At 65.7% G+C, this 21,404-nt stretch overlaps 1 protein-coding gene across 1 annotated transcript in view; it reads right to left on the reverse strand.

Annotated features, from left to right (window-relative positions):
• Positions 1–1,349: 1,349 nt before the first annotated feature.
• LOC127464808 (chromodomain-helicase-DNA-binding protein 3-like) overlaps positions 1,350–21,404 on the reverse strand; it is a 62,591-nt gene continuing 42,536 nt past the window's right edge. Inside the window, 18 exon segments of the mRNA XM_051775272.1 lie at positions 1,350–1,406; positions 1,558–1,690; positions 2,827–2,935; positions 3,636–3,749; positions 4,542–4,640; positions 5,613–5,748; positions 6,530–6,642; positions 7,510–7,672; positions 8,974–9,118; positions 11,387–11,520; positions 12,498–12,591; positions 13,584–13,641; positions 14,423–14,600; positions 16,610–16,776; positions 17,902–18,082; positions 18,084–18,134; positions 19,199–19,323; positions 20,802–20,919. Coding sequence (XP_051631232.1) covers positions 1,350–1,406; positions 1,558–1,690; positions 2,827–2,935; positions 3,636–3,749; positions 4,542–4,640; positions 5,613–5,748; positions 6,530–6,642; positions 7,510–7,672; positions 8,974–9,118; positions 11,387–11,520; positions 12,498–12,591; positions 13,584–13,641; positions 14,423–14,600; positions 16,610–16,776; positions 17,902–18,082; positions 18,084–18,134; positions 19,199–19,323; positions 20,802–20,919 — 2,175 coding nt within the window.

A 21,404-nucleotide genomic window follows, 5' to 3' on the forward strand; every position in this document is an offset into this window, starting at 1 on the left:
GGGTGGGGGGTGAGGGGTGGGGAGGGACACGGTCGGGACCTCACTGTGTGCCTGAGGGACTCGGGTGTCCAGCCTTGGTGTCAGCTAAAGCCGGCAGGACTCAGGGGTGTCCCAGCACCACCTCTGACCTCATCCAACACCTGCAGGACTCAGGGGTGTCCCAGCACCACCTCTGACCTCATCCAACACCTGCAGGACTCAGGGGTGTCCCAGCACCACCTCTGACCTCACCCAACACCTGCAGGACTCAGGGGTGTCCAAACATCCACCCCTGATCTCATCCAACACCTGCAGGACTCAGGGGTGTCCAAACATCCACCTCTGATCTCATCCAACACCTGCAGGACTCAGGGGTGTCCAGGTGTCAAACCCTGGTGTCACCCAACGCCTGCAGGACTCAGGTGTGTCTGAGCACCCACCCCTGATCTCATCCAACACCTGCAGGTGTCCAGCCCCAGTGTCACCCAACACTTGCAGGACTCAGGTGTGTCCAGGTGTCCAACCCTGGTGTCGCCCAACACCTGGAGGACTCAAGGGTGTCCCAGCACCACCTCTGACCTCACCCAACACCTGCAGGACTCAGGTGTGCCCAAGCACCCACCTATGATCTCACCCAACACCTGCAGGACTCAGGAGTGTCCAGGTGTCCACCCCCGGTGTCATCCAACACCTGCAAAACTCAGGTGTCCAACCCTGGTGTCACCCAACGCCCGCAGGACTCAGGGGTGTCCGAGCACCCACCTCTGACCTCACCCAACACCTGCAGGACTCAAGTGTCCAACCCTGGTGTCACACAAAGTCTGCAGGACTCAGGGATGTTTGAGCACCCACCTATGATCTCACTCAACACCTGCAGGACTCAGGTGTGTCTGAGCAACCCCTCTGTGATCTCATCCAACACCTGGAGAACTCAGGTGTGTCCAGGTGTCCAACCCTGGTGTCACCCAACACCTGCAGGACTCAGGGGTGCCCCAGCACCACCTCTGACCTCACCCAACACCTGCAGGACTCAGGAGTGTCCAGGTGTCAAACCCTGCTGTCACCCAAGACCTGCAGGACCCAGGTGTCCACCCCTGGTGTCACCCAACACCTGGAGGACTCAGGTGTGTCCAAACATCCACCTCTGACCTCACCCAACACCTGGAGGACCCAGATGTCCACCCCTGGTGTCACCCAACACCTGCAGGACTCAGGGGTCTCCCAGCACCCACCTCTGATCTCACCCAACACCTGCAGGACCCAGATGTCCAGCCCCGGTGTCACCCAACGCCTGGAGGACCCAGATGTCCACCCCTGGTGTCACCCAACACCTGGAGCACTCAGGTGTGCCCAAGCACCCACCTCTGACCTCACCCAGCCCTCGGAGGTCCCGGGCGAGTCCGGGCACCCACCACCTCCTTCCCGCCCTTCCCGGACACTCGTGCAGGAGCCCGTTGTGCCCAGACCCTCGTGCAAGACCCCCCGTGCAAGAGCCCAACCCTCCCACAAGCCCCCCGTGCACGTGCCCCCCTCGTGCCAGCCCCGTGCCCCCCTCGTGCCCCCCCGTGCCCCCCTCACCTTGAAGCGGCGTGCGAGGAACTTGTTCTTCATCTCCAGGAAGTTCCCTTTGGAGGCTTCGCCCTTGAAGGGCTCGTTGATGACCCCGAAGGCGCCGTCGTTCTGGATGTCCGTCCAGCGGGCGTAGCCGTGGCTGCGCGCTAAGGACTGGCACCGCCTCACCGGGTCACCACGGCAACCTGGCACCCTGGCAACCTGTCACTGTGTCACCCTGGCAACCTGGCACCCTGGCACCCCGTCCCCCTCACCCCCATATCCAGCACACGGAGACGTGGCTGTGCTAAGGACTGGCACCGCCTCACCGGGTCACCATGGCAACCTGTCACCTTGTCACCCTGTCCCCAACATCCCCCTTGCCCCCTCACCCAGCACACAGAGACGTGGCTGTGCTAAGGATTGGCACCCTGTCACCCTGTCACCCTGTCACTGTGTCACTGTGCCACCCTGTCACTGTGCCACCCTGTCACTGTGTCACCCTGTCACTGTGCCACCCTGTCACTGTGCCACCCTGTCACTCAATCACTGTGTCACCCTGTCACTGTGTCACCCAGTCACTCAATCACTGTGCCACCCTGTCACCGTGTCACCCTGTCACTGTGTCACTGTGCCACCCTGTCACTGTGTCACTGTGTCACCCTGTCACTGTGTCACCCAGTCACTCAATCACTGTGCCACCCTGTCACTGTGTCACCCAGTCACTCAATCACTGTGCCACCCTGTCACTGTGCCACCCTGTCACTGTGCCACCCTGTCACTGTCACTGTGCCACCCTGTCACTGTGCCACCCTGTCACTGTGTCACTGTGTCACCCTGTCACTGTGCCACCCTGTCACTGTGTCACCCTGTCACTGTGCCACCCTGTCACTGTGTCACTGTGCCACCCTGTCACTGTGCCACCCTGTCACTGTACCACCCTGTCACTGTGTCACTGTGCCACCCTGTCACCGTGTCACCCTGTCACTGTGCCACCCTGTCACTGTGTCACTGTGCCACCCTGTCACTGTGCCACCCTGTCACTGTGTCACCCAGTCACTCAATCACTGTGTCACCCTGTCACTGTGCCACTGTGCCACCCTGTCACTGTGCCACTGTGCCACCCTGTCACTGTGCCACCCTGTCACTGTGCCACTGTGCCACCCTGTCACCGTGTCACCCTGTCACCGTGCCACCCTGTCCCCGTGCCACCCCGTCCCTGTGTCCCCCTGTCCCCCCCCCGTCCCCCCCACCCCCCTGCCCCCCCGGGGTGCCCCTGGCATTCCGGAGGGATACAGGACGATGCCGGCCAGCAGCCAATAGTCGTGGCGCCGGTGCCAGATCTCGTTGAGCTTCCCCGAGGAGATGGCGGCGCGCTCCTCGTTCTGCCACAGCGTGTGCAGCTCTGGGGGAGGGGGGAAAAAGGGCAGTGAGACCCCCCTCGGGACCCCCACGGTGCCCCCCACTCACCCACTGACCCCTGAAGCCCCCCAGGGCCCCCCAGGTCCCACCCACTGACCCCTGAAGCCCCCCAGGGCCCCCCAGTGCTCCCCATTGAACTGTGAAGCCCCCCCCCGACCTATGAAGCCCCCCAGGTCCCGCCCACTGACCCGTGAAGACCCCCCAGTGCCCTGTGAAGCCCCCCAGTGTCCTCCCAGGCCCCCCACTGACCCATGAAGCCCCCCAGGTCTCCCCCGACCAGTGAAGCCCCCCCCCCAGTGCCCCCCCGACCTGTGAAGCCCCTCCAGTGCCCCCCAGTGCCCCCCTCTGACCAGTGAAGCCCCCCAGTGCCCCGTGAAGTCCCCCAGTGCCCCCCAGTGCCCCCCCTGACCTGTGAAGCCCCCAGTGCCCCCCCGACTGGTGAAGCCCCCCCCAGTGCCCCTCAGTGCCCCGTGAAGCCCCCCCAGTGCCCCCCAGTGCCCCCCTGACCAGTGAAGCCCCCCCAGTGCCCCATGAAGTCCCCCAGTGCCCCCCAGTGCCCCCCCTGACCAGTGAAGCCCCCCCAGTGCCCCCCAGTGCCCCATGAAGCCCCCCCAGTGCCCCCTGACCAGTGAAGCCCCCCCAGTGCCCCGTGAAGCCCCCCCAGTGCCCCCAGCCCCCCTGACCGGTGAAGCCGCCGTCGGCGATGTTGAACATGAACCGCGGTTTCTCGGCGCGCTCGTCCCGCCGGCCGTTGGCCCGAGCGTCCAGCCTGGGCTCCTTCTCGGCCTTCACCTCCTCTGCGGGGGGACACACACGTTGGGGGGGGGGGGGTCTCAGAGCCACCTTCAAACCCCCCCAAACCTCCCCCAAGCAGCAGGAAAACATTTGGACCAGGAGGGTCCCGTCCGGAGGGTTCGGGAGAACGGGGAGAAATCAAGAATTGAGAGTTTTGGGGGGGTCTTCTGGGGGATTTTTGGGGGGATCTTCTTTGGGGGTGTTCTTGGGGGATCTTCTTGAGGGAATTTCTTGGGGATCTTCTTGGGGGATCTTCTTGGGGGATTTTTTGGGGGATCTTCTTTGGGGGTGTTCTTGAGGGATCTTCTTGGGGGGTCTTCTTGGGGGATCTCCTTGAGGATCTTCTTGGGGATCTCCTGGGGGATCTCCTTGAGGGAATTTCTTGGGGATCTTCTTGGGGGATTTTTTGGGGGATCTTCTTTGGGGGTGTTCTTGGGGGATCTTCTTGGGGGTTCTTCTTGGGGGATCTTCTTGAGAATCTTCTTGAAGGATCTTCTTGAGGGAATTTCTTAGGGATCTTCTTGGGGGATCTTCTTGAGGGATCTTCTTGAGGGATCTTCTTGGGGATCTCCTTGAGGGAATTTCTTGGGGCATCTCCTTGAGGATCTTCTTGAGGGAATTTCTTGGGGGATCTTCTTGGGGAGGTGTTTTTGGATGGATCTTTTGGATGCATCTTTTTGGGTGGATCTTTTTCGGGGAGATTTTTTTTAGGGGAGGTTTTTTTTGGGTTAAGCCCCGCCCTCTCTGGGTTAGGCCACACCCCCCCTCCAGTCAAGCCCCGCCCCCCCCAGTACCTCTTTTGGGGTCGGGGTCCCCCGGTCGCTCCTTGGGCTCCTCCTCGGGGGGTTTCTCGTCGCCCTTCTCGGCCCCGGGACCCTTCTCGGCCTCGGTGCCTGGTGGGGGGACAGGGGGGGGCTCGGATATGGGGGTCTCCGGGGATGTGGGGGGTCCCCAGAGGAGTTGGGGGCCCCCCAGGGGACCTGGGGGGGCACCTGGACAATGGGGTCCTCCTGGGATTTGGGTTCCCCTGGGATTTGGGGTCCCCCAGGGGAGTTGGGGAGGCATCTGGACAATGGCGTCCCCCTGGGGGGGTTGGGGTCCCCAGGGATTGGGGGTCCCTCAGGAGAGCTGGGGGGGCACCTGGCCAATGGGGTCCCCCTGGGATTTGGGGTCCCCGGGGATTTGGGGGTCTCCCAGGATCCGGGGGTCCCTCAGGGGAGCTGGGGGGGCACCTGGTCAATGGGGTCCCCCTGGGGGGTTTGGGGTCCCCGGGGATTTGGGGGTCCCCCAGGGATCTGGGGGTCCCTCAGGGGAGCTGGGGGGGCACCTGGACAATGGGGTCCTCCTGGGGGATTTGGGGGTCCCCTGGGATTTGGGGGTCTCCCAAGATTTGAGTGTCCCCCAGGGGAGCTGGGCGGCATCTGGACAATGGGATACCCCTGGGATTTGGGGGTCCCCTGGGATTTGGGGTTCCCCCCGGGATTTGGGGGTCCCTCAGGGGAGTTGAGGGGCATCTGGACAATGGGGTCCTTTGGGATTTGGGGTCCCCCAGGGATTTGGGGGTCCCCCAGGGATCTGGGGGTCCCTCAGGGATCTGGGGGTCCCTCAGGGGAGTTGAGGGGCACCTGGACAATGGAGTCCCTTGGGATTTGGGGGTCCCCCAGGGGATCTGGGGGGGCACGGGGGTACCCCTGGAATTTTGGGGTCCCTTGGGATTTGGGGGTCCCCCAGGGGAGTTGGGGGGCACTTGGACATTGGGATTTTTGGGTCCCTGGGGTTTTGGGGGTCCCTCAGGGGAGTTGGGGGTCCCCCAGGGGAGCTGGGGGGTCCCGTGGCCAATGGGGTCCCCCTGGGGGGGGTCTCACCTGGTCTCTCCTCACGGGCCGGGGGCCCTTCGGCCTCGGGGTCTCTGTGGCCGGGCCCCTCCTCCTCCTCCCCCTTCCTGGGCCCCTCGGCCTCGCTGCCATCGCCCGGGGACGGGGGCACCTCGGGCACGGGGGGCTGTGGGGACACACAGGGGGGTCACCCATGGCATGTCACCTCCAGTGTCCCCCCCTGCCACCCCCGAGCGGTGACAACGGTGGGGAGGGAGGGGACGAGGACAGAGGGGACAGGGGTGGGGACAGGGATGGGGTTGGGAGACAGGAGTGGGGACAAGGACAGAGGGGACAGGGGGCTGTGGGGACACCCAGGGGGGTCACCCATGGCATGTCACCTCCAGTGTCCCCCCCCCCCCGCCACCCCTGAGCAGTGACAACGGTGGGGAGGGGACAGGGACGGGGAGGGAGGGGACGAGGACAGAGGGGACAGGGGTGGGGACAGGGATGGGGTTGGGAGACAGGAGTGGGGACAAGAGAAACATGGCTGGGGACAGAAAAAGGGAGGACATTATTGGGGACAGGGTTGGGACAGGGGGGACAAAGTTGGGGGACAAGGATGGGGAAAGCGAGGACAGAGCTGGGGACAGAGGACAGTGTTGGGGACAAGGCTGGGGACAGAAAGGACAAGGCTGAGGAGAGAGGACAGGGCTGGGGACAGAAAGGACAAGGCTGGGGACAGAAAGGACAAGGCTGGGGACAGAAGGGACAAGGTTGGGGACAGAAGGGACAGGGCTGGGGACAGAAGGGACAAGGATGGGGACAGAAGGGACAAGGCTGGGGACAGAAGGGACAGGACTGGGGACAGACAGGACAGCGCTGGGGACAAGGCTGGGGACAGAACGGACAGGGTTGGGGACAGGAGGGCCAGGGCTGGGGACAGGAGGGCCAGCCCTGTCACTCACGTCCGTCTCCATCTTCTCGGGGCCCTTGGGCTCCTTCTCGTCCCGGGTGTCCCCGTCGTCCCTGTCCGGGGGTGGCCCCGGCCCGTCCCCACGCTCGCTGGGCGCCGGCGTGGCTGGGACAGGGGACAGGGGACAGGGGACATTGGGACACTGGGACAGGGGTGTCCCCAGTGCCCTGCTCCTGTCCCTCATCACCCCGTGTCCCCCTTGCCCCCATATGGATCCCCCCGTGTCCTGTGTCCCTGCCCCGTGTCCTCCCCCGTGTCCCCAGCCCCGTCCTGACCCCAAGTCCCCGTCCTGTCCCCCATGTCCCCCTGTCCCCATCCCATCCCCCTGTCCCCACACTGTCCCCCTGTCCCCATCCCTGTCCCCCTGTCCCCATCCCTCTTCCCCTGCCCCCATCCTGTCCCCCTGTCCCCATCCCTGTCCCCCTGTCCCCATCCTGTCCCCATGTCCCCATCCCTGTCCCCCTGTCCCCATCCCTGTCCCCCTGTCCCCACATTGTCCCCCAGCCCCCATCCTGTCCCCCTGTCCCCATCCCTGTCCCCCTGTCCCCATCCCTCTTCCCCTGTCCCCATCCCTGTCCCCCTGTCCCCATCCCTGTCCCCCTGTCCCCATCCCTCTTCCCCTGCCCCCATCCTGTCCCCCTGTCCCCATCCCTGTCCCCCTGTCCCCATCCCTGTCCCCCTGTCCCCATCCTGTCCCCATGTCCCCATCCCTGTCCCCCTGTCCCCATCCCTGTCCCCCTGTCCCCACATTGTCCCCCAGCCCCCATCCTGTCCCCCTGTCCCCATCCCTGTCCCCATCACTGTCTCCCTGCCCCCATCCCTGTCCCCATGTCCCCATCCCTGCCCCCATCCCTGTCCCCATCCTGTCCCCATGCCCCCATCCTGTCCCCATGTCCCCATCCTGTCCCCCAGCCCCCATCCTGTCCCCCTGCCCCCATCCCCGTCCCCCCTGTGGCCGTGTCCCCCCCGTACCGGGTGTGGGGGGTCCGGGGCTGGGGGGGCCGCTCTGCTCGGGGCTGGGGGGGCCGGTCTTGGCGGGGGAGGAGGCGCGGGACGAGCGCTTGGAGTCGGCGCTGGGCTCCGGGGCCAGCTCGGGCAGGGACCAGCGGCCGTTGATGTGCTCGAACTCCTGCACCTGGGGGGCCAAAACCCTCTCAGGGACCCCAAAAACCCTCACAGGGACCCCAGAACCAATACAGGGACCCCAAAACCCTCACAGGGACCAGCGGCCGTTGATGTGCTCGAACTCCTGCACCTGGGGGGCCAAAACCCTCTCAGGGACCCCAAAACCCTCACAGGGACCCCAAAACCCTCACAGGGAACCACAGGAACCACAGGGACCCCCAAAATCAACACAGGGAACCACAGGAACCACAGGGACCCCCAAAATCAACACAGGGACCCCAAAACCAACACAGGGAACCATAGGAACCACAGGGACCCCAAAACCCTCACAGGGACCAGCAGCCATTGATGTGCTCGAACTCCTGCACCTGGGGGGCCAAAACCCTCTCAGGGACCCCAAAAACCAACACAGGGAACCACAGGGACCCCAAAAACCCTCTCAGGAACCCCAGAAACAACACAGGGAACCACAGGAACCACAGGGACCCCAAAACCCTCTTAGGGACCCCGAAAACAACACAGGGACCCCAAAACCCTCACAGGGACCCCAAAAACCCTCACAGGGACACACGGGGCACCCAAGTGTTCAGGGAGTCCCCAGATGTGTCCCCAGGTGTCCGAGGGGGTTCCCCAGGTGTGTCCCCAGGTGTGTCCCCCGTTATTCAGGGGGTCCCCAGGTGCTCAGGGGGTTCCCCAGGTGTGTCCCCAGGTATGTCCCCCGTTATTCAGGGGGTCCCCAGGTGTGGCCCCACGTGGCCCCCAGATGCTCAGGGTGTCCCCAGGTGTGTCCCCAGGTGTTCAGGGTGTCCCCAGGTGCTCAGGATGTCCCCAGGTGTGTCCCCAGTTATTCAGGGTGTCCCCAGGTGTTCAGGGTGTCCCCAGGTGTGTCCCCAGTCATTCAGGGAGTCCCCAGGTGTGTCCCCAGATGCTCAGGTGTATCCCCAGGTGTGTCCCCAGTTATTCAGGGGGTCCCCAGGTGCTCAGGTGTGTCCCCAGGTGTGTCCCCAGGTGCTCAGGGTGTCCCCAGATGCTCAGGGTGTCCCCACATGGCCCCCAGGTGCTCAGGGTGTCCCCAGGTGTGTCCCCAGTTATTCAGAGTGTCCCCAGTTATTCAAGGTGGCCCCAGGTGTTCAGGGTGTCCCCAGGTGTGTCCCCAGATGCTCAGAGTGTCCCCAGGTGTGTCCCCAGGTGCCCAGGTGTGTCCCCAGATGCTCAGGTGTGTCCCCAGTCATTCAGGGGGTTCCCAGATGCTCAGGTGCCCCCCCAGGTGCCCAGGTGCCCCCCCAGGCGTGTCCCCGGGGGGGTGGGTACCTTTTTCTTGACGAGGGACATGACTCCGATGCGGGTCAGGACCTGCTGCCGCGAGAGCCCCTCTCGGGGGACGCCGTCGGCGAAGGTCTCGGAGCCGTCGGCGCCCGGCTCGCACAGGTGGCGCATGAACAGGGACACGTAGGCCCTGGGGGGCACGGGGGGGGCACTGCCACGGCCACCCACCCCCCACGGCCCGCACGGCCCCACAGGGCCCAGCCCCGGGGGCCCTGGCCCCATAGATCCCGGCCCCGAGGTCCCTGTCCCCACAGGGCTCAGCCCCGGGGGCCCTGGCCCCATAGATCCTGGCCCCGAGGTCCCTGTCCCCACAGGGCTCAGCCCGGGGGTCCTGGCCCCATAGATCCCGGCCCCGAGGTCCCTGGCCCCACAGAGCTCAGCCCCAGGGGTCCTGGCCCCACAGATCCTGTCCCCAGGGTCCCTGGCCCCACAGATCTCAGCCCCAAGGCCCCCAAGGTCCTTGGCCCCACAGAGCTCAGCCCCGTGGGCCCTGGTCCCATAGATCCCAGCCCCGAGGTCCTTGGCCCCAGAGATCTCAGCCCCAGGGTCCGTGGTCATCCCCAGGGTCCTTGGCCCCATAGATCTCATCCCCAGGGTCCTTGTCCCCATAGATCCCGGCCCCGAGGTCCTTGGCCCCAGAGATCTCAGCCCCAGGGTCCTTGGTCATCCCCAGGGTCCTTGGCCCCATAGATCCCGGTCCCGAGGTCCTTGGCCCCACAGATCTCAGCCCCATGGTCCCTGTCCCCACAGATCCTGTCCCCAAGGTCCTTGTCCCCGGAGTTCCTTGTCCCCATCTCCAGGGACCTTGTCCCCACTGTCCCCGATGTCCCTGATGTCCCCAGTGTCCCTGATGTCCCCAGTGTCCCTGCTGTCCCCGGTATCCCCAATGTCCCTGCTGTCCCCAATGTCCCTGATATCCCTGATGTCCCTGCTGTCCCCAATATCCCCAGTGTCCCTCCTGTCCCCGCTGTCCCCGCTGTCCCTGCTGTCCCCAGTGTCCCTGATATCCCTGATGTCCCTGATCTCCCCTGTGTCCCTGCTGTCCCCAGTGTCCCTGTTGTCCCCAGTGTCCCTGATGTCCCTGATATCCCTGATGTCCCTGCTGTCCCCAGTGTCCCTGATCTCCCCAGTGTCCCTGTTGTCCCCAGTGTCCCTGATATCCCCGCTGTCGCAAAGTCCCTGCTGTCCCCACTGTCCCCGGTGTCCCCGCCGTCCCCGGTGTCCCCGCCGTCCCCGCGCCATCAGCCCTTCCCCTCGTCACCGCGCCCGTCCCGGCTGTGCCGGTCCCAGCGGGGGGGTCCTGCCACCGCTCTGGCGTCCCCCGGGCCAGCCCCGGCCCCCCGGGGGGACAGTGGGGACACCCCGGGGGTGACTCTGTGTCGGGTTGAGGGGGACACGGGCTCGTCCGGCCCCCAGGAACCCCGACGGGAACCCCGACGGGAACCCCGACGGCGCTCGGCTGAGTAAGGGCTCATCATGTGGCACAGGGGGGACACGGGGGGACAGCGGGACACCAGTGGTCCCCAGTGCCACCTGTCCTTGATGCCACTGCTGGTCCCTGATGCCACCGCCCATTCCTGATGTCACCACCCATCTCCAGTGCCACCACCTGTCCCTGATGTCACCACCGGTCCCTGATGTCACCACCCATTCCTGATGTCACCACCCATCTCCAGTGCCACCACCTGTCCTTGATGCCACCCCCAATCCCTGATGCCACCCCCAATCCCTGATGCCACCACCCACCCCCAGTGCTGCCCCCAATCCCCGATGCCACCCCCAATCCCTGATGCCACCCCCAATCCCAAATGCCAGCCCCCACCTCCAATGCCACCCCCATCCCCGATGCCATCTCCTATCCCCAATGCCACCCCCCAATCCCTGATGCCACCACCCACCCCCAATGCTGCCCCCAATTCCTGATGCCACCCCCAATCCCCGATGCCACCCCCAATCCCCGATGCCACCCCCAATCCCTGATGCCATCCCCAATCCCAAATGCCAGCCCCCACCCCTAATGCCACCTCCATCCTTGATGCCATCTCCTATCCCCAATGCCACCCCCAATCCTTGATGCCACCACCCACCCCCAATGCCACCCCCAATCCCCAATGCCACCTCCATCCCCGATGCCATCTCCTATCCCCAATGCCACCCCCAATCCCAAATGCCACCACCCACCCCCAATGCCACCTCCATCCCTGATGCCACCCCCAATGCCTTGTGCCCCTCCGGTGTCCCCGATGCCCCCCCTGCCCCAGTGCCCCCCCCTGGTGCCACCCCCAATCCCCAGTGCCCCCCAGTGTCCCCCCCGCCCCGGTGCCCCCCCGGTGCCACCCCCAATCCCCAGTGCCCCCCAGTGTCCCCCCCGCCCCGGTGCCCCCCCGGTGCCACCCACTTGAACTCCTTCTCGGTTTTGCCGCGCAGGTCCCGCACGAGCCACTGGGAGGTGAAGGCGTCCTGGGGGGGCATCCCCCAGCGCATGACGGCGTTCAGGAAGGCCTTCCTCTGCCTCGTGTTGAACCCCAAAACCTGGGGGGCACAGGGGGGCCAGGGGGGGCACAGGGGGTCAGGGGGGGCACAGGTATCTGGGCACACCCACACCCCGTCCCCCAGCGCATGACGGCGTTCAGGAAGGCCTTCCTCTGCCTCGTGTTGAACCCCAAAACCTGGGGGGGGCACGGGGGGGTCAGGGGGGTCAGGGGGGCACAGGTATCTGGGCAGACCCCCACCCTGTCCCCCAGCTCATCAGGAACACCTTGTGCTGCCAGGTATTGAACTCCAGCACCTGGGGGGCACAGGGGGGCATGGGGGGGCTCAGGGGGCACGGGGGGGTCAGGGGAGCACAGGGGGGCACAGATATCTGGGCACACCCACACCCCGTCCCCCAGCACATGACGGCGTTCAGGAAGGCCTTCCTCTGCCTTGTGTTGAACCCCAAAACCTGGGGGGGCACGGGGGGGTCAGGGGGGGCACAGGGGGGGTCAGGGGGGCACAGGTATCTGGGCACAGCCACACCCTGTCCCCCAGAACATCACAGTGTTCAGGAACGCCTTGTGCTGCCGGGTGTTGAACCCCAGCACCTGGGGGGGCACAGGGGGGCACGGGGAGGGTCAGGGGGGCAGAGGGGGTGTCAGGGGGGCACGGGGGGGGTCAGGGGGGCACAGGTATCTGGGTACAGCCACACCCTGTCCCCCAGCTCATCAGGAACACCTTGTGCTGCCAAGTGTTGAACCCCAGCACCTGGGGGAGCACAGGGGGGCACGGGGGGGGTCAGGGGGGCAGAGGGGGTGTCAGGGGGGCACAGGGGGGGTCAGGGGGGCACAGGTATCTGGGCACACCCACACCCTGTCCCCCAGCGCATCAGGAACACCTTGTGCTGATGGGTGTTGAACCCCAGCACCTGAGGGGGCACAGGGGGGCACGGGGGGGGTCAGGGGGGCAGAGGGGGGGCTCAGGGGGGCACAGGGATCTGGGCACCCCCATCCTCCCACCCGGGGGTCCCTCACCTCGATGTTCCCGCCCACCCGGGCCAGCAGTGGGGGGAGGGGCTTGTCCTTCTCGTTCCGGAGCTGCCGCTTGGACTGACGGCGGCCTGGGGGGGGGAGGGGGGGTCAGCACCCACCCCTGGCACCCCAACACCCCCCCCCGGGCACCCTGACCCCCCCCTCCCACAACCCTGACCCCCCTCAAGGCACCCTGACCCCTCCAAGGGCACCCAAAATATCCCCCAGGTCACTCTGACCCCTCCAAGGGCACCCCAAAACCCCCACCCTGGGGTACCCTGACCTCCCCAGGGCACCCCAAATTCTCCCCTGAGGCAGCCTGACCTCCCCAGGGCACCCCAAACCCTCCCTGGGGCACCCTGACCTCCCCAGGGCACCCCAAATTCTCCCCAGGGCACCCAGAACCCCTCCAGGGCACCCAAACCCCCTCACTGGGGCCATCCAGACCCTCCCCAGGGCACCCTGAGCCCCCCAGGCACCCTGAGCTCCCCCCTGGGGAACCCCGACACCCTCCTGGGGCACCCTGACCCCCCCTTTTGGGGCATTCCTGACCCCCCCCCCTGCTCAGAGCCCCCTAAATCATCACCCCACTGTGCCACCCAGACCCCCCCAGTTCCCCCAGTGTCACCCCAGAGCCCTCCCTTCAGGGGTGGGGGACACCCAGGGTGGCACGAGGGGACAGGGGGGGACACGAGGAGATGGGGGGGACACAAAGGGGACATGGGGGGATGTGAGGGGACACAGGGGGACAGAGGGGACATGAAAGGACAGAAGGGACATGAGGGGACAGAGGGGACACAAAGGGACATGGGGGGACATGGGGGGGACACAGAGGGGACACTGGGGGGACACAGAAGGGACATTGGGGGACACAGGGGAAGTGAGGGGACACGGGCAAGACAGAGGGGACATGGGGGGGGACACAGAGGGGACACAGAGACCTGTGGGGACACTGAGGGGACATGAGGGGATGCATGGGGGGCACAGGGGGGCACGGGGGACATGAGGGGACATGAGGGGACAGGGGGGGACACGGGGGGAACACAGGGGGGACACAGAGGGGACACAAGGGCCACTCACCCTCCGGCCCGCTCATCGAAGTCCTCGTCCTCCTCCTCGGAGCCCACCGAGTACTCGGACTGGTTGTCTGGGGGGCACCGTCAGCATTGGGCACACAGCACCCCCAGTGCCTCCCAGTATCCCCCCAGTGCTTCCCAGTAACTCCCAGTCCCTCCCAGTGCCCACCTTGGTCCTCCTGGGCGGTGTCGTTGTAGTTGACCTGCTTTTGGACGCGCTTGTCCTTGCCCAGGCTCTGCACCAGCCCCTTCCAGTGCCCTCCCAGTCTGTCCCAATGTCTCCCAGTCCCTCCCAGTGCCCTCTCAGTGTGTCTCAATGTCTCCACGTCCATCCCAGTGCCCTCCCAGTGCCTTCCCAGTACCTTCCCAATGCCCACCTTGGTCCTCCTGGGCATTGTCATTGTAGTTGACCTGCTTCCTGACGCGCTTGCCCTTGCCAGGTTCTGCACCAGTCCCTCCCAGTGCCTTCCCAATGTCTCCCAGTCCCTCCCAGTGCCTTCCCAGTAACTCCCAGTGCCCCCCCAGTGCCCTCCCAGTGCCCACCTTGGTCCTCCTGGGCATTGTCATTGTAGTTGACCTGCTTCCTGACGCGCTTGCCCTTGCCCAGGTTCTGCACCAGTCCCTCCCAGTGCCTTCCCAGTGTGTCCCAGTCCCCTCCCAGTCCCTCCCAGTGCCCACCTTGGCCCTCCTGGGCATTGTCATTGTAGTTGACCTGCTTTCGGACACGCTTGCCCTTGCCCAGGTTCTGCACCAGTCCCTCCCAGTGCCTTCTCAGTGTGTCCCAGTCCCTCCCAGTGTGTCCCAGTCCCTCCCAGTGTGTCCCAATGTCTCCCAGTGCTTCCCAGTGCCCACCTTGGTCCTCCTGGGCAGCATCGTTGTAGTTGACCTGCTTCCTGACGCGCTTGCCCTTGCCCAGGTTGCGGGCCAGGTCCTCCTGCTGCTGCTCGTAGTGGTGGCGCAGCAGCTTCTCCCAGTAGTCGGGGTCCACGTTCTCCTCCTGCTTGATGATCTCCCGCTCGATCTCCTCGATCTGCCCGGACACGGCCCCGTCAGCACCTGCCCAGGGCACCCCGGGGGTCCCCAAGGGCCTGGGGGGTCCCCACTGGCCCCGTCAGCACCTGCCCAGGGCACCCCGGGGGTCCCCAGGGGCCTGGGGGTTCCTTGTGGGCCTGGGGGGTCCCCAAAGGCCTGGGGGGGTCCCCACCGGCCCCATCAGCGCCCGCCCGGGGCACCCCAGGGGTCCCCAAGGGCCTGGGGGGTCCCCAAGAGCGTGGGGGGTCCTCAAGGGCCTGGGGGGGTCCCCAAAGGCCTGGGGGGTCCTCGTGGGCCTGGGGGATCCCCACTGGCTCCAGCAGCACCGACTGGGGGTCCCCAGAGCTGGTCCCCACTGTCATTGTCTGCATCGCCTCCATCATCCCCATTGCCTTCATCTCCATCACCTCCATCATCCCCATTGCCTTCATCATCACCATCATCCCCATCCTCATCACCTCCATCACCTCCAACATCCCCATAATCTCCATCACCTCCATCATCCCCATCACCTCCATCATCCCCATAATCTCCATCACCTCCATCATCCCCATCACCTCCATCATCCCCATAATCTCCATCATCCCCATCACCTCCATCATCCCCATCACCTCCATCATCCCCATCACCTCCATCATCCCCATCACCTTTATCTCCATCATCTTCATCACTTCCATCACCCCCATCTCCACTGCCCTCACCATCCCCCCCCGGCTCCATCACCCACATCACTCTTCCCACCATCTCCTTCACCCTCACTGGCCCCTCAACTCCATCCTCCTCCTCATCTCCCTCATCCCCACTGTCCCCTGTCCATCCCCACTGTCCCCTGTCCATCCCCACTGTCCCCTGTCCATCCCTGCTGTCCCCTGTCCATCCCCACTGTCCCCTGTCCATCCCCGCTGTCCCCTGTCCCTCCCCATGGTGTCCCCTGTCCATCCCTGTGGTGTCCCCTGTCCCTCCCGTGGTGTCCCCTGTCCCTCCCCATGGTGTCCCCTGTCCATCCCTGTGGTGTCCCCTGTCCCTCCCCATGGTGTCCCCTGTCCATCCCTGTGGTGTCCCCTGTCCATCCCTGTGGTGTCCCCTGTCCCTCCCTGTGGTGTCCCCTGTCCCTCCCCATGGTGTCCCCTGTCCCTCCCCGTGGTGTCCCCTGTCCCTCCCCATGGTGTCCCCTGTCCATCCCTGTGGTGTCCCCTGTCCCTCCCCATGGTGTCCCCCATCCCTCCCGTGGTGTCCCCTGTCCCTCCCCATGGTGTCCCCTGTCCCTCCCGTGGTGTCCCCTGTCCCTCCCGTGGTGTCCCCTGTCCATCCCTGTGGTGTCCCCCGTCCCCCCCGTGGTGTCCCCTGTCCATCCCCAGTGTCCCCTGTCCCTCCCCATGGTGTCCCCTGTCCCTCCCGTGGTGTCCCCTGTCCATCCCTGTGGTGTCCCCCGTCCCCCCCGTGGTGTCCCCTGTCCATCCCCAGTGTCCCCTGTCCATCCCCGTGGTGTCCCCCATCCCTCCCGTGGTGTCCCCTGTCCATCCCCACTGTCCCCTGTCCATCCCCAGTGTCCCCTGTCCCTCCCCGTGGTGTCCCCCATCCCTCCCGTGGTGTCCCCTGTCCCTCCCGTGGTGTCCCCTGTCCCTCCCCATGGTGTCCCCTGTCCCTCCCTGTGGTGTCCCCTGTCCCCCCCGCGGTGTCCCCTGTCCCTCCCCGCGGTGTCCCCTGTCCCTCCCCATGGTGTCCCCCATCCCTCCCGTGGTGTCCCCTGTCCATCCCCACTGTCCCCTGTCCCTCCCGTGGTGTCCCCTGTCCCCCCCGCGGTGTCCCCTGTCCCTCCCCATGGTGTCCCCTGTCCCTCCCCATGGTGTCCCCTGTCCCTCCCCGTGGTGTCCCCTGTCCCTCCCCATGGTGTCCCCTGTCCCTCCCCGTGGTGTCCCCTGTCCCTCCCCATGGTGTCCCCTGTCCCTCCCGTGGTGTCCCCTGTCCCCCCCGCGGTGTCCCCCCCCGCGGTGTCCCCGCTGTCACCTTGTCCTCCTCCCTGACGACGTACTGGGCCACCTTGAAGGAGCTCAGGTACTCGTTCATGTTCTGCACGTCGGCGTCGTCCGTCGCGTCCTGGTTGCGGTCGAGCAGGCGGGCGATGGCCTCGTTGTCGTAGTGGATGACGCTGCTGTCCTCCTCCTTGTTCTCACCTGGAGTGGCATGGGAGTGACACGGGAGTGACACGGGAGTGACACGGGAGTGACACGCTGTCCTCCTCCTTGTTCTCCCCTGGGAATGACATGGGAGTGACATGGGAGTGACACGGGAGTGACATGAACGTGACACCGCCTGACATGTGAACAACACGGCCCAACATGCTCCAACACGGCCCAACACACTCCAACACGGCCCAATGTGGCCCAGTACAGTCCCACAGAGCCTGTCATGGCCCAACACAGCCCAGGACAATCCAACACAGGACAAGCCCAACACAGCCTGTCATGGCTCGACATGGTCCAACATGGCCCAACACAGCCCAGGACAACCCAACACGGCCCAACATGGCCCAGCACAGCCTGTCATGGCTCAACATGGTCCAACACAGCCTGTCATGGCCCCACATGGTCCAACACAGCCTGTCATGGCCCCACATGGTCCAACACAGCCTGTCATGGCCCCACATGGTCCAACACAGCCTGTCATGGCTCAACATGGCCCAACATGGCCCAGGACAACCCAACATGGCCCAACACAGCCTGTCATGGCTCAACATGGTCCAACACAGCCTGTCATGGCCCAACATAGCCTGTCATGGCCCATCGTGGCCCAACACAGCCCAGGACAATCCAACATGGTCCAACACAGCCTGTCATGGCTCAACATGGCCCAACACAGCCTGTCATGGCCCAACATGGCCCAGGACAATCCAACATGGCCCAACACAGCCTGTCATGGCTCAACATGGCCCAGGACAATCCAACATGGCCCAACACAGCCTGTCACGGCCCAACACAGCACAGGATAACCCCACATGCCCCAACATGGCTCAACACAGCCTGTCATGGCTCAACATGGCCCAACATGGCCCAACACAGCCTGTCATGGCTCAACATGGCCCAACATGGCTCAACACAGCCTGTCATGGCTCAACATGGCCCAACATGGCCCAACACAACCTGTCATGGCTCAACATGGCCCAGCACACCCCAACACGGCCCGACACAACCCCGCACAGCCCAGTCCGGTCCCTCAGGGCCCAGCACGGCCCCACACGCTCCCTCACAGCCTCCCACCCCCTCTCCCTCCTCCCCCAGTTCCCCCCCCCCGTTGCTGACCCTCGTTCTCGTCCTTGAAGAGCTCCTCGGTGCCGAACTTGAGGATGTCGTCGAGCTCCTGCTTGGACATGGAGCCGGCCTTGGAGCCCAGCCCCGGGCGCACCACCAGGTGCGTCAGCATCATCTTGCGCTTGGCCACCTGCGTGATCCGCTCCTCCACCGAGGCCCGCGTCACAAACCGGGTAAATCATCACCTTGTTGGCCTGCCCGATGCGGTGGGCGCGGCTGAACGCCTGGGGGGGACAGGGGCAGGTCAGGGGGGAGAGGGACAACCCAGGTGACACGTGGGGACACCCTGCCTGATGTGGTGGGCACGGCTGAACGCCTGGGGGGAGACAGGGGCAGGTGAGGGACACCCCAAAGACAGGTCAGGGACACCCCAGGTGACACGTGGGGACACCCTGGTCAATGTGGTGTGCGTGGTTGAACGCCTGGGGGGGACAGGGACAGGTCAGGGGGGAGAGGGACAGGCCAGGTGACATGTGGGGACACCCCAGGTGACATGTGGGGACACCCTGCCCGATGCGGTGGGCGCGGTTGAACGCCTGGGGGGGACAGGGACAGGTGAGGGACACCCCAAAGACAGGTCAGGGACACCCCAGGTGACATGTTGGGACACCCTGGTCAATGTGGTGGGCACGGCTGAACGCCGAGGAGGACATGGGGATGGGTCAGGGACAACCCAGGTGACATGTGGGGACAGCCTGGTTGATGTGGTGGGCCCAGATGGACAGGTGACACTGGACAGGTGACACGGGGTGACACTGGACAGGTGACAGTGGACAGGTGACAGTGGACAGGTGACAGAGGGCAGGTGGCAGGTGGGTGACACTGGACAGGTGACAGTGGGCAGGTGACACTGGGCAGGTGACAGTGGGCAGGTGACAGTGGGCAGGTGACAGGTGGGTGACACTGGACAGGTGACAGTGGGCAGGTGACACTGGGCAGGTGACAGGTGGGTGACACCGGACAGGTGACACTGGACAGGTGACAGTGGGCAGGTGACAGGTGGGTGACACCGGACAGGTGACACTGGACAGGTGACAGTGGGCAGGTGACAGGTGGGTGACAGTGGGCAGATGACACTGGACAGGTGACAGTGGGCAGGTGACAGGTGGGTGACACGGGGCAGGTGACAGTGGGCAGGTGACACTGCACAGGTGACAGGTGGGTGACACCGGACAGGTGACAGAGGGCAGGTGGCAGGTGGGTGACATGGGACAGGTGACAGAGGGCAGGTGGCAGGTGGGTGACAGTGGACAGGTGACAGAGGGCAGTGCCCCGGGCGGTGCCAGACCTGGATGTCGTTGTGGGGGTTCCAGTCGGAGTCGAAGATGACGACGGTGTCGGCCGTCGCCAGGTTGATGCCGAGGCCCCCGGCCCGCGTCGACAGCAGGAAACAGAACTGCTGCGCCCCCGGCGCTGCCCCCCCGGCGTCAGCGTGGGCAGGGACCCCAAAAACCCAACCCAGAACCCCCCAGAGCCCCCAGTGCTGCCCCCCCGGCGTCAGCGTGGGCAGGGACCCCCAAAAACCCAACCCAGAACCCCCCAGAGCCCCCAGTGCTGCCCCCCCGGCGTCAGCGTGGGCAGGGACCCCAAAAACCCAACCCAGAACCCCCCAGAGCCCCCAGTGTTGCCCCCCCGGCGTCAGCGTGGGCAGGGACCCCAAAAACCCAACCCAGAACCCCCCAGAGCCCCTGGCACTGCCCCCCCGGCGTCAGCGTGGGCAGGGACCCCAAAAACCCCAAATCCTGAACCCCCAAACCCCCTGGTGCTGTCCCCCCTGGCGTCAGCGTGGGCAGGGACCCCCAAAACCCCAAATCCTGAACCCCCAAACCCCCAGAGCCCCCAGTGCTGCCCCCCCGGCGTCAGCGTGGGCAGGGACCCCAGAAACCCCAAATCCTGAACCCCCAAACCCCCAGAGCCCCCCCTCATTGCTGGATCCCCCCCAGACCCTCAGATCGCCCCAGACCCCTGGATCCCTCCCTTATACCTGGATCCCCCCTTACACCCAGATCCCCCCCAGAACCCCAGATCCCCCCTCGCCCCTGGATCCCCCCAGACCCCTGCATCCCCCTGGATCCCCCCAGACCCCTGCATCCCCCTGGATCCCCTCAGACCCCTGCATCCCCCTGGATCCCCTCAGACCCCTGCATCCCCCAGATTCCCCCAGACCCTCCTGGATCCCCTCAGACCCCTGCACCCCCCTGGATCCCCCTGATACCCCCTGGATCCCCCCAGACCCCTGCATCCCCCTGGATCCCCTCAGACCCCTGCATCCCCCGGATTCCCCCAGACCCTCCTGGATCCCCCCTTACACCCAGATACCCCCCAGAACCCCAGATCCCCCCTTACCCCTGGATCCCCCTGATACCCCCTGGATCCCCCCCCGACTCCCAGATTCCCCCAGATCCCCTCAGACCCCTGCATCCCCCCTGACTCCCAGATTCCCCCAGACCCCCAGATTCCCCCAGATCCCCTGAGACCCCTGGATCCCCCTGCATCCCCCTGCATCCCCCTGCATCCCCCTGGATCCCCCTGATACCCCCAGAATCCCCCCAGACCCCTGCATCCCCCAGATTCCCCCAGACCCCCCTGGATCCCCTCAGACCCCTGCATCCCCCTGCATCCCCTCAGACCCCTGCATCCCCCAGATTCCCCCAGACCCCCCTGGATCCCCCTGATACCCCTGGATCCCCCCAGACCCCTGCATCCCCCAGATTCCCCCAGACCCTCCTGGATCCCCTCAGACCCCTGCATCCCCCGGATTCCCCCCGGACCCCCTGGATCCCCCCTGGACCCCTGCATCCCCCAGATTCCCCCAGACCCTCCTGGATCCCCCCGGACCCCCTGGATCCCCCCGGACCCCCCCAGACCCCCCGTCTCCCCCCGGGCCCTACCGTTGAAGCGGTCGATGGCCTCCTGGCGCAGGGCCCCGGTGATGCCGCCGTCGATGCGCTCGTACTTGTAGCCCTCGTAGTCCAGGAAATCCTCCAGCAGGTCCAGCATCTTCGTCATCTGCGGGCACTGGTCAGACTGGGAGCGCCCCAGGGGGCCGGGGCAGCCCCCACTGGGCACACTGGGAGCGCCCAGGGGGCAGGGGAACCTCGGACTGGGCACACTGGGAGGATCTGGGGGTGCTGGGACAGGCACTGGGCACACTGGGAGGGCCCAGGGGGTAGGGGAACCTCGAACTGGGCACACTGGGAGGGCCCAAGGGGCTGGGACACCTCGGACTGGGCAGACTGGGAGGATCTGGGGGTGCTGGGACAGGCACTGGGCACACTGGGAGCGCCCAGTGGTGCAGGGACACCTAGTACTGGGCAGACTGGGAGGATATGGGGCTGGGGGACCTTGTACTGGTCAGACTGGGAGCGCCCCAGGGGCTGGGACACCTCGGGCTGGGCACACTGGGAGCACCCAAGGGGTCGGGGTAGCCCCCACTGGGCACACTGGGAGTGCCCAGAGGGCAGGGGAACCTCGTACTGGTCAGACTGGGAGCA

The sequence above is a fragment of the Manacus candei genome, unplaced genomic scaffold (genome assembly GCF_025592945.1).
Source record: "Manacus candei isolate 608988 ecotype Guabito, Panama unplaced genomic scaffold, ASM2559294v1 h1tg000275l, whole genome shotgun sequence".
Classification (NCBI taxonomy): Eukaryota; Metazoa; Chordata; class Aves; order Passeriformes; family Pipridae; genus Manacus; species Manacus candei.